Below are 13493 nucleotides of genomic sequence, written 5' to 3'. Positions count from 1 at the left end.
AGCCCAGGGCTAGACTAGAGGTATCAAACCACAAGTTGTATACTGCTTACCTAGGAAATGTCAATCAGCCTGGACAAAAGTAACAAACCCTCTGAGGTAGAAAACGAGGGCAAGGGTAACTTGTCAGGGTTTAGGGGAAAAATCTCTCAAGGTGTTTCTCCAAAGAACCAGGGCAAAAGGCCACATAGGAGAACTCATTTCACTGTACCAAGCCTGTAGGTTTTACTTACAACTGGCCAGAAGAGCTGAGAAGTGGCCTATTAAAATGGCTGGCAAGTGTGGGAAGCCTGGTAGCAATGAGACATACACTAAACCTTCTCTGTAAGATGATGTGAATAAACTTAGTATTTGAGCTCTCTTTAAAGCTTTCCTCTGTGCTGTTCTGAATCATGAAATGTTGTCAACAACACTTAACGTGATACCTGTAAAGTCCGCTCAGCTGGCCGTAGTAAAGGACGGGAAGCTGATTTGAGTCTACAAAAATCACTCCTAGTGCACACTTGGGAGGGATCTACTCGTTGTAGAGATCGGGAGGGTCTGCCTTTTTATTTATTTTGTAAAACTATGCACCTTGTTTTCTTTAGAATGTAAGTGAAGAGTTTTAGAATTGAAATATCAAGTAGAACTGTAGAAGAATGATAGGATAAATGAATTATATACATACATGTGTCTGTATGCACACAGACACACCTTAACTCACTTGGTGATAAAACCTGTAATGATTTCCATTAGGAATGATCTTTTTATAGGTTTTATGTAGCTTTTCTCTCCGTTCTGGCATTTTAAAAGTAGTGTTGATCCTGCCTGAAAGGAGCTGCTCTGTAGACTCCGCGTCCTTTGTAGCGATTTGATTTTCTAGTATCTCACTAATGTGATACAAAGACTTCCCAATCTGTGAGTGATGCCAGGTTTCTCCCTTGCTGTTGCTACAGGAGCTCTGGCTTGGTTTCTCTTTATGGAGTCCTCACGCTGTGAGTGCTCCGGCCTGTAGCACCTGCTCTCCCAGCATAGCGACCTAGCTCCATCCACTCTGTCTCAAGGTCCTAAGAGCTCGGGAAACTTCTGTTGCGCTCTGTAGACTCAGGATTTCACAGCCAAGTCTAAGCCCATGTCTCTCCCCCAAGAAAATTTTAGTCATCCTATACTCTAATGTTTATGCAAGTGAAGTTCAGGTCCAGAGATGTTAAATAATTTACCTGGTGTGAATAGAACTAGTTAGTCACGCAGATCTAGAGCTCAAACCTAGGTCTCCTGATTTTCAGTCCAGAACTCTTTCTACTGTACTCCTCATTCACACAGGTAGGTGTTACGAGTCATGCTCAGAACTTACAGGTTGTGTGGGTCAGATCTGTGTTTTGAGTGTATATCTCAAATCCGTTCGATTCATAGCACTAATTTGGGAGCAGGGCTCTGTTGGTAATTTAGAGTGTGGACTTAATTGATATGACGTATTACTTTAAATATACATTTGCAAGCAAGTTGGAGAGCCTTCCACCAAAGGAAGTGGTGGATGTTCTAGCACTTGAGGTATTTCAAGGAAGGAAGTAAAAGGTAAGGTGTGCTGTAGGCGTACCCTGACTAGGCAAGACTTCCGAGGTCTCTTTAGTCTTCTCCATTATAAAATGAATGGTTTCGCTATCAGCTTCTGCTAAGATTTCTGTTCCCTCAAATATACTTTCTGCTAAAGTTGAGTTTCCTTGGAAACTCTACGGGGCAGTTTTACTCTGTCCTATAGGGTCGCTATGAGTCAGAATTGACTCGACGGCAGTGGGTTAAAGTTGAGTGACACTCTATACTATGAAATTTCAGGTGTTTAGCATGGTAAGAGAATCTCATTTGTTCTTTTCAAAAAGAACATACCAGCTTCAAGTTGAAAAGTAAGGTAAACATTTTTTTTTTTTTAGTTCCTGGGCAAGTTTTGAGATGATTTTCAGATAACTTTGAACAAGTTTGTGATGATTAGTAACTACTGAGAGTTGCTGCCAGCTTTGGGTTAAGTCAATCACCATTTCTCATTTTGAATCTTGCCTAGACCGTAAGTAAATATAGACTTGTTTTCCCGAACCTCCTATCCAGGGGATTTAGTAAAGCTTCTATTTAAATGTTAGAAGGAAGACTCAAAGGCTTCTTAGGGTATCAGTGTGGACAGAGAATGAGGAATGGCGGCCCCTACCTTCTCTAGTGAAGAACTATCTTGCTCCTGACTTAGATTGCTGGGGTTAGGGAGAAGGCTCCGTGTATCCTGGGGAGAGAGGTGGCTGCTGCCTCTGAGAACCTCGTGCTGGGGAGTAGGGGTGGGGTATGTAACTTGTCCACCTCTTCCTGGTCACAGAGGTTGTACCTCTATCAGTGACTCCCAGAGGGATAGGGACACAATTTTGTGCCCCCCCCTGCCCCCGCCCCGGGACATCTGGCACTGTCTGGAGACACTTTTGTTGTCACAACTGGGGGAAGGGATGCTACTGGCATCTAGTGGTCGAGGCCAGGGACGCCACTCAACAGTGATAATGTGTAGGCAGCCCCACAACGAAGAATTAGCTGGCCCAAAATGTCAGCAGAGCTGAGGTTCAGAAACGTGCTCTAACCCAGCTCCATATTGTCCACCGAGTTCATCAGTCAGCCTGCTGAAGGTGCTGCCGATAGGATCGGCCCGCTGAAGATGCTGCCAGTAGGATCGGCCCGCTGAAGGTGCTGCCAGTAGGATCGGCCCGCTGAAGGTGCTGCGGGTAGGATCGGCCCGCTGAAGGTGCTGCTGATAGGATCAGCCTGCTGAAGGTGCTGGTGATAGGATATGCTTTGGATTTTGGCAGCATGCTACGAGAGAAGAAAAAGATTCTACTATTAACATTTTTGAAATCGGAAAAATGCAGCGGCACCATTTTAATCCAGTTATACTTGTAATATTTCTGGAGTGGTTATTTACCGCTATGTTATCTCACTCTACTTGCACAATTAGAAATAGCACTGGACAGCTCTCCTCTCGTGTTTCCGTTTCACTCTGAGACCTGACACTTGCTTAAGGAAGAACTGAGTCCCCAGCAGATGGTTTGTAGCAGAAGGCAGTTCTGTGATGTTACTCATAAATCCGTTGAACGTTTCTGTAGCCCAAGGGGTTTACCTAATATGTAATCTAACTACCTTTTCCAGCAAATTAACCCAAATTAACCAATTCCCTCTTGTTCTGACCTTAGTAGAATCCAGACTATTTGGGAGGAAAAACAGTAAACACTAATAATTAATTGCTTCAGAATGTTATACCACTTGCGTATCCATCTTGGCACCAGTGTAAAGGGCTACTGTCCAGGTTTTCACTGGCCACTGTTCATCGTCTTGGCCTTCCTTTTAGACTAGATTAAACATTTTGTGATTAACCCAGTTATTAACAATGCACGGTGTTACCTAAGCCTCTGCAGAGAAGCAGCCATCTGAATCTGGCGTGAGCTGGTCACAGCGTGTTGTCTCACACCCCGCCGCCCCTTGCCTGCACTTTTCTTGACATGAATATTTCTTGGGTGAATGGGTTTTAAGATCACAAAGGAGCACATTCGTCTGCGTTGCTGGATTTACAAGGGTTTTTGCACGTCAGAAGCATGGGCTGCATGTTAGTCCCTGAGCCCTGAACGCAGCACCAGTTTTCTCAGGAAAAAATAAACAGAATTGTCTAAGCAACAAGCTGCTGCTGGATTTGCTCGCAACAAGCTTTGTGAGCAGACAATGGCATTGTATCGCCCTTTAACAAACAGAACGCGTTCACGTGAGCAGGCGATATTCAGGCAGAACGTGAACATTCTTCTCAGCCTCACAGCTGGGGTTTAGGGAAAGCTTTTCTCTCCTTTCTTCCTTCTCTTTAGAATTTGCTTCTAGGTTTTGTCCTTTTTAGACAGGCTTTTAAACTTTCTTGGGCTTAGAAGAATATGGTTTTTGATAAATGGGTGTCAGTTTCCTCCTGTATATGTATGCATATGTCTCTTTATTAGCATTTTTCAACCCCAAATCAAAATTGAAGCCTAGATTTGTTTTATAAAAGGTAACTTTTCATCCTCAAATTTTGGGGTAATTAAATGTTATTCAGGAAATTTAGAGATTAGGGTATATACTTTTAAAGTGAAAAACTTTCTGAAATATTATCTCTTCCAAGCATGCACTTGTTTAGGTGCCCACCCAGAAATATCTTAGTTTGTGATAGACTCATTTGGTAATTTGGGCGCAAACTACGTTTACCTTTATTCTCCCACAAAAGGGTCTCTGAAATAATATTTTTCCTCCTGAAGATGAATGTCAAATTAATGGGCCCTTTTTTTTGGTCAGGGCCTCTCCATTAGCCAATAAGCGTAGGAAAAGTAGAGGAACAATTGTGTAAGTCAGATGAAAATATGTCCTCAGCACATATATGGGAAACATCCTGCAGTATATAACAGACCTTTGGAGAGGCATCAGGCAATAAAGATGTCTTGGACAAGATCTGCTGACCTGTAGCATTCCTAGGACCCTTTGTGATAAGTACTGGAAAAGCTGCTTCTGACAGATAAAAATGTTTCATGGTACCGTGTCCAAGTTTTTTTTTTTTTTTTTTTTTTCCCCAGTTGATTAGTTCAGCGTGCTTAGGCACTGTTTTAAACATTTTCACAGACTTCCTAAGGGACATGAAAGGAGAAACGATCATCCTAGGGAATTAGAAGCTTCCAGCTGAGATGTGCTAACATTGCTTAGGGGCACTAAGAAATGAACTACAGCCCCTCCTCTCTTGTTACTTGGTACTTCCAGATCTAAGTGAAGCATATTACAACTCACCTCCAGGAAATGTGATCTGACCTGCCTAACTATGCAGTTACGTATCTAAGGGGGAGTATTTATAATTATCTAGCCCTGGTGGCATAGTGGTAAAAGTGCTCAACTGCAAACTGGAAGGTCAGCAATTCAAAACCATCAGCAGCTCTGCGGAAGAAAGATGTGGCACTCTGCTTCTGTAGAGATGTGCAGCCTTGGAAACCCTATGGGGCCACTGTGAGTCACTAGGCCCTGAACATTGTCTAACAGTCTTACTTCTCTGCTGTTGCTGCCAAGATTCTAGTTTAGGCCGTTGTCATCTCTCTCCTTAGTTACTTCAATCATCTTCCAACTGTTTTCCCTACCATCAGTCTTTCACCTTCTAGTCTATTTTTTACCTTGCTTTCTGTGTCGTCTTTAAAAATACAAATCCATTTATGGCATATACTACTGCTGAAAACCCATGAAAAGCTTCTCAGTGCTTTCGGGCAAAAGTCCCAATTTCTTTCCATGGCCTAAAAGGTTTTGCATCTCCTGGCTCCTGCCTACTTCAGATTTGCCCTTGTTCCTTTGCAAAGTGCCCTGCTTTCAGTTCCTCCAAAGTTCTGTTCTCTTTTCTGCCTCAGGGTCTTCACTTTCACACTGGCATTCTCTGCCACACTCCACTTGTCTTCATGTTTGTTTGGATGGACTTTCCTCAAGGAAGCCTGCGTTAATGTCTCTTGTTAAACAGTTCAGTGGTGTGCGCACGTCTTCACAGCCCTTATCACACTTGTAATGGCTCATGCTGTCTGCTTTACTTCTTGCTAGACTTGCTACATCCATGAAGGCAAAGAATTGGCCTTCTTCACTGCTGTGTTCTCAGTGCTTAGGCAGTGCCTGACACATGTGAGCCGTCAGAACATGCTTCTGTGCGAATGTGCATACATTCTCTCTCTCACACACACATATATAAAAGATATTTTAGAATATGCACACACATAAACACATGTACCTTGATTTGTAAGCGTATGTGTATGGAGTTTTTTTTTTTTTAATGTTTTACACTTGAGTAAGTCTTGTCAGTGGTGACAAGGACCCCCTTGCACCTAGAAATTGCTTTAATTGGTCTTTGTATTTGAGAGCACGTATATGTGTGTAGCATGAATTCTGTTCTGTTATTTTGTTTAATGTCCACTGATGTCAGACGGCAGTCTGGCTCAGAGCTGTGTTCCTCTCTTTTACATCTTGTCCTCTGACTGAGTCCTTGTCCATCACTCCTATCCAAGGTAAAGAAACTGCTGCAATGAAAGCTGACCTCCTAAGGGCCCGGAATATGAAAAGGTACATTAACCAACTGACTGTGGCAAAGAAGCAGTGTGAGAAGAGAATCAGAATCCTGGGAGGCCCTGCCTACGACCAGCAAGAGGATGGGGCCTTGGATGAGGGGGAAGGGCCTCAAAGCCAAAAGGTAGGACTTTGTAGTTTCTGTTTTGACCATTTCACGTTTATTATGAACACTGATGTAAACACATATACACTTTTGACTTAAGACACATGTTCCAAACTATACTCATGTATTTGCTTTTATGAGTCAAAGAGCTATATTAATCTGTGTCTTTGACTTCTGTGAATGGTGATCGGTATGATGGGCAGAAGTAGGGTGTATGTGTGTGTGTGCATGCACGTGTGTGTATTTATCCACTCCTTTTACACACCCCCTCCCCCCAGTTACATAGGGACATAGGTGCAAGGGCCAAGTCAAGTCGCCTATTACCATCTGGATAGAAAGAACCATCTATAAAGTAGAAAATACTTTATATATGTTGTTTTACTTAACTCTCACAATAATACTATGAAATATGTGCTTGATATTTCTGCTTTTTAGCTGAAGAAACAGAATTAAGTAACTTGACTAAGGCCACGTAGATCGGAAGAGGCAGGACTAGATACAAACTTGGATCTGGCTGATTCTCAAATTTCGGTGCTTTGCACTAAACTATAATGTGTCAGTGACTATTTTTGTACAGCGAAACTCTGGACTGTATGTTGATACCACGTCGTTAAATCACAGAACTTAGGAAAGTGTTTTAGCCCTGCCTCAATACCAGTCCTTAGTCTCAAGGATGAAGCTTGTCTTCCAAGACCTGGAGCATGCTAGGATTGAGGGAAATAGCCTTGATGCTCCCTGAGGAGCTTGGCTCTACCTCTTGGGAACAAGACCCTCAAGGCACACTCTACCTAAACTCCTCCTTTGTAAAGTGGCACTCCGCTGCAAAGAAGGCAACGTCAGTATAACCTAACCCTGACTAGGGTCTCTGTCATCACCTGCTCTGATTTTCAGTCTCCTCATCTCTTCCTTTTCATTTCTCTACTTGAGTTGTGACCCTTGTCTGAGACGCTCTCTGTCTCCCTGTTCCAATGTTGAGTTTTTACCTGTTTACTTGTTCCCAGCCCTAGTACAGAGCAGACTGCTTCTCCAGTATCTCACACAAGTGGTGCAAATGCAGCCCCAAGGAGCTCTTGTTTTATAGAGGGGCCCCTAATCACTGGAATTCTGATTATGTTGCTATCAGCAAATCTACCTTTCTGAGATTTTGACTTGGTGGCCCCAAATGAAAACCTCATCTTTTGGTGAACCTGGAGAGAGTGGATTTGACAGGTTGAATATTTCCACTCTTCCTCCTTTTCCTCAGCCTCTGGCTTGTTAAATAAATCTCTTTCTTTCTTTTTTTTTCCCCCAAGGATGAGGTTCTCTTCTTGAGCCCTATTCATTTATTCATTCGACACGCATTTATTGAGGACCCACTCTCTCTCAGGTCCGGTGCTAAGTCCTAGGATCCAAAATGGGTGGGATAGAATCCCTGCTCTTAAAAAGCGACATCTGAGTATAAAATTAGGAGGTAACTGATCCCGTAGAGGTGTGAGACATGCACCTAGAAGAGGCACCTGACGGCCTGCTACCTAGTCAGGAGAACCAAGCAAGTGATGTGCTTTTAGATGGACACCTGGAGAAGGGTAAAGGCCACGTCATTCTAGGAGAATTGAATGTGATTTCAGTACAGGTTATCTGGTAGTGCCTACTATAATTAACTTAATCCAGTGCTAGCTTCATTCCTGATTCTTTCCTCCCAGCTACTGAGGAGAAGAGAAACCCATTTCTGTTGCAACAATTTATTCTCATGGTAAAACCATTCCTGTAGTCATCAGACTGGAAGGCTCAGATAATATAAACCTGTTGTTGTCGAGGAAACCCTGGTGGCATAGTGGTTAAGTGCTACGGCTGCTAACCAGGGTTGGCAGTTCGAATCTGCCAGGCGTTCCTTGGAAACTCTATGGGGCAGTTCTACTCTGTCCTATAGGGTTGCTATGAGTCGGAATCGACTCGACAGCACTGGGTTTGATTTTTTTTTTGGTTTTTGTTGAGTTGATGCTGACTCAGCGACCCTACAGGGCAGGGTAGAACTGCCCCACAGAGTTTTCAAAGAGTGGCTGGTGGATTCAAACTGCCAACCTTTTGGTTAGCAACCAAGATCTTAATCACTGCGGCACCAGGGCTCCAGATAGTATTATAGAGCTCTGATATTTCTGGTGGTTTGGTGTTCTAAAGGTAAGACGTTGGTTAGTTTGGGGCCATTCTGATATCTTCCTAAGTGGTTAGGGCAGTTTTCCTGCACTCTAATTATATCTGATCCAGAGAAATCACCACTAACTTTATTTTAGAACTTAGATTTCAAAACTAGGTGAATCCTCCAATAAAAGAAAGAGATGGTCACAGCAATTTTTTTTTTTTTTTAAAGCAAGACACAATTCAATGCCTTGTACGAAAAATGAAGTTTAAATGTAAAGGCACAGATAGGTTGAGAGTAAAAGAGGGAAAAAAAGGTACACATGCAAGCACTAAGCATAAGAAACCTAGAGTGGCTAATATTAACATCAGACTAAGTAGACTTTAAAACAGTATCTTCAGGGATAATTTCACTATGATAAAGGGGAAGATTCATCAAGAGGATATAATAATCTTAAATATATGTGCACTCATTAAAAAGAACTTCAAGTACATGAAACAAAAACTGACAGAACTTAAAGGAGAAAAAAATCCACAATTATAGTTGGAGATTTTAACGCCCCTCTCGCAGTAACTGATAAAATAAGTGAACAGGAAATCAGTAAGGATGTAGAAGAGGTGAACAACAGTAACAACCAGCTGGAATTAATTAACGTTTATGGAACACTCCACCCAAAAGAACGGCAGGATACACACCCTTCTCACCTGTTCGTTGAACATACACCAAGAAAGACTGTATGCTAGCCTATAAAATAAACCCAGTGCCTATAAAATAAGTCCCAACAAATTTGAAAGGATTAAAACTACTGGCCACAACAGAGTTACACTGGAAATCAACAATAAAAAGAGATACATTAAATCCCCGAAATATTTGGAGATGAAACAATACATGTCTAAATAATAAAAAAAATGGGTCAAAGAAGAAATCACAGGGAAAATTAGAAAGTATTTTGAATGGGATGAAAATAAAAGTATAATACATCAGAATTTTGTGGGATGTAGTTAAACCACTCTTAGAAGGAAATATATAGTTTTTAATATTTGAAAATAAGAAAAAAATAAGCGAAGTCTAAAATCAGTGATATGAGCTTCCATCTTAAGAAGCTACAAATTAAAACTGGAATAACTGGAAGGAAGGAAATAATATACGAATAGTAATCAATGAAGTATAAGACAGAAAAGCAATAGAGAAAATTAAAGAAGCCAAAAGTTAGTTCTCTGAAATATCAATAAAATTTATATACTCTGGTTAGAATGACCAAGAAAAAAGAAAACAAAAATTACCAATACTAGACATAAGAGAGGGGACATTGCTACAAATCCTACAGATATTAAAAGAGTAATAATGGAATATTATGAACAACTTTAAGCCAAAAAACTCGTAAACTTAGACAAAATAGTCAAATTCCTTGAGAGATACAAATTACCATAACTAAACTCAAATAGAAAATATGAATGAACTGTACTTGATGTATTAAAGACAATGAATTCATAAATTTAAAACCTTCCCACCAAGAAGACTCCATGGCAGATCGTCTCACTGGTGAATTCTGTTAAACATTTAAGAAAGAGGTAATACCAGTTTTAACCAAACTCTTTCAAAAAATAGAGGAGGAAGAGGGAATTTTTCAATTCGGCATATGAAGCCATGATACCAACCCAGGGAAAAACATGACGAGAAAAGGAACCCACAGACCAATATCCCTCATAACATTAAGCAGAAAAGTACTTAACAAAATATTAGTAAATTGAATCTGGGAGTGTATAAAAAGGATAAAAATACATTATGATCAATTTGAGTCTATACAGGAATGGAAAGTTGGTTCAACATTTAGAAAACAATAATCCACTGTATCAGCAGAGTAAAAAAGAAAATAAGATCATCCCAATAGATGCAGAAAAAGCATTTGACAAAACTAAACACCTTTTCATGGTAAGAATTCAGCAAAGCAGGAATAAAAAGGAACACCCTCAATCTAATAAAGGGCAAAAGACTGAGCCTCAGACTTAATGGCGAAGTATTGGACGCCTTCCTCCTCAGATCAGGAACAAGGCCAGAGTATTTGCTCTCTTTCTGTCAATACTGTTCACCATTGTACTGGAGGTCCTAGCCAGTGGAATAAGCCAGGGCTGGGGGCCGGGGGGCAGATAGAGAAAGGTGTGCAAATCGGGAATGAGTAAAAGTACGTGTATTTGTGGATGACATGATAGTATACATGGAAAATCCTCAGGAATCTAAAAACAAGTGCTAGAACTAACAAGTAAGTTTAGAAGGCCGCAGAGTACAAGGACGATTATCAAATGTAATTGCAGCTTTTTATTCTAGCACTGAACAATTAGAAAGTGAAATTAAAACTATTTTATTTACATTAGCATCCAGTAACATGAAATACAGTACTTAGTGTTTTAAAAAAAAAAAAAAAACAACATATTCAAGATCTGTATACTGAAAACTATAAAATATTCCTGAAAGGTATTAAAAGTATATTAAGTAAATGAAGGTATATATCATATCCGTGGATTGGAAGACTTTTTTTTTTCTTCCTGTAATATCAGCTCTTTCCACATTGATCAAAGATTATACACAATCTTAATCAAAATTCTGGTGGAATTTTTTGGTAGAAATTGAAAAACTGCTGCTAAAATTTAGATAGAAATGCAGAGGACCTAGAATAGCCAAGAAGTTTTTCAAAAAGAATAACAAAGCAGAAGGACTTATATTACCTAAGTTCAAGCATTAATATAGAGCTAAAAAAAAAGAAAGAATCAAACCTGTTGCTATTGAGTCGTTTCCAACACATGGCGACCCTATAAGACAAGTAGAGCTGCCCCATAGGATTTCCAAAGTGGTAATCTTTATGGAAGCAGACTGCTGCATCTTTCTCCCGTGGAGCGGCTGGTGGGTTCAAACTGCTGACCTTTTGATTAGCTGCCGCATGCTGAACCATTGGTGAGGATAAATATGTAGATAAGTGAAACGGAATAGAATCCAGAAATCACACATCATCGGTTGAGTTTAGACAAAGGTGGCAAAGCAATTCAGTGGGGGAGTGATTAGTTTTTCCAAATAAATGATGCCGAAACTACTGACTATTCCTATGGGGGGAAAAAAATGTACCTTGGCCATTACCTAATGCCATAAACAAAAATTATCTTGAAGTGGATAAAAATCTGAATGCAAAATCTGAAACACTAATGCTTCTAGACAAATACATTGAATAAAAAAATTTCAAGACCTCAGGGCAGGTAAAGATTTCTTAGGACACAAAATGAATTAAACATAAAATGAAAAATTGATAGATTGGATTTCATCCAAATTAAAAACTTCTGCTCATCAGAAGATGCCATTAAGAAAATTAAAAGACAAGCCACAGACTGGAGAAAATATTTGCAATAGACATATTTGACAAAGGATATGTATCCAGAATATATAAAGATTTATAACTCATAAGAAGAAGACAACTCAGTTTAAAAATGGGCAAAAGATTTAAACATCCATCTATGCATCCAACCAACCATGCGTCCATCCATCCATGTGGCCGTCCGTCCATGCGTCCGTCCATCCATATGTCCATCCGTCCATGCGTCCGTCCGTCCATGTGTCCAACCAACCATGCGTCCAACCAACCATGCGTCCATCCATCCATGCGGCCGTCCGTCCATGCGTCCGTCCATCCATATGTCCATCCGTCCATGCGTCTGTCCGTCCATGTGTCCAACCAACCATGCGTCCAACCAACCATGCGTCCATCCGTCCATGCATCCATCCACCCACCCATCCACCACATGAAAGTTGTTCAACTTAATTTTTTCATCAGGGAAATGCAAATTAAAACTGCAGTGAAGTGCTGCTGTGTTACCATTGGGATGATTCCAGTTAAAAAGACCGATAACCCCAAGCGTTGGCGAGTGTGTGGAGCACTAGAATGCTGCTGGGGGTGTAAGAGTGCAACTGCTTTAGAAAACAGCTTTGCCATTTTCTATAAACACGCGTTTATCATCCCCAAAACCCCAGTGCCCAGCAATTCGAGTCCCAGAGAAATTAAAACATACATCCATTCAGAGACATACAGGCGTTCCTAGGAGTTTTATTCATAATAACCCCTAGGACAGTGAATGGGTAAACACATTGTGGTGTGTTCACCCTGTGGAATTCCACTCTGCAATAGAAAGGAGTGCACTGCTGATTCACACAGCAACGTAGGTGAATATCAGGTACATTAAGCTAAATGAAAGAAGCTAGACACAGAAGAGTACATGCTTTCACTTACGTAACGCTCTAGAGAAGAAAGATCTAATCTTTGGTGACAGAAAACAGGTCAGTGGTTCCCTGGGCTGGGAGATGGGGGGAGCATTGGCTAGAATGATGGCAGCGTTCCCTGGCTTAATTGTGGTGGTGGTTACAGGGTAATATAAAATTGTCATAGCTTATTAAATGTAGACTTAAAATGGATACATTAATTTTACATAATAATACCTCAATAAAGTTTGTTTTTAAAATGTTAAAGATAATTACTAGAGAAACATATATCATTCATACTATCCAGGCAAAAATACTCAGGGTAAAGGCAAAATTCTCCTCAAAACATTATATTCTCACCAAGAGCTCCCCACCCCAGCAAAAGAGAAGGTAATTTAGTTGAATGACCTTCAGCACCTCACCTTTAGAATGTTTCTGTACTTTGAGAAACAGGTTTCAAACTTATGAAAAGGTAATGAATTATCTTGTAAACAATAAACTAGAAATTCTCTTTCTGTGACGGTACTGTCCAATTCATGAGTTTGGTTTAAAAGCAGTTTTGGACCTTGCATTTTCTTTTCCTGCTGGAGAGTCTTTTCTTGGCCTAACGTTTTGATTGGTATTTAGAGGAGTACCGATCAAAAAGGTTTAAGGTAGAGACTGATATTAGGAAGCTGTTGTGATGGTCCAGTCAAGAAGTCCTGATAGCACAGATAGGGTATGGCAGTGCAAATGTGCTGGACTGGATGACCGGCTGGCTGAGTAGGGAGAGTCAAAAGAGGGGAATCAAGGAAGACCTCAGAGGTTGGATTCTGTACAATTTAAAGGCTGACTGTGTCTGTAACAGAATTACATGAGCATAGTGGTTAGGAGCTCGGCCGCTAACCAAAAGGTCAGCAGTTCAAATCCACCAGCCCCTCCTTGAAAACCCTATGGGGC

The 13493-nt window shown here is 40.8% G+C and overlaps 1 protein-coding gene across 10 annotated transcripts in view; it reads left to right on the top strand.

The window, feature by feature from the left end:
- The window catches only part of SNX25 (sorting nexin 25), a 164137-nt gene that overhangs the window by 92379 nt on the left and 58265 nt on the right, over positions 1-13493 (top strand). For all 10 annotated transcript variants that reach the window (XM_064272930.1, XM_064272932.1, XM_064272931.1 and 7 more), the window contains one exon: positions 6036-6217. In XM_064272930.1, the coding sequence (XP_064129000.1) occupies positions 6036-6217 (182 nt within the window). The remainder of the gene's footprint in view (positions 1-6035; positions 6218-13493) is intronic.

This window comes from Loxodonta africana, chromosome 19 (assembly GCF_030014295.1).
Source record: "Loxodonta africana isolate mLoxAfr1 chromosome 19, mLoxAfr1.hap2, whole genome shotgun sequence".
NCBI classification, from domain to species: Eukaryota; Metazoa; Chordata; class Mammalia; order Proboscidea; family Elephantidae; genus Loxodonta; species Loxodonta africana.
This window is presented reverse-complemented; position numbering and strand designations above follow the sequence as displayed.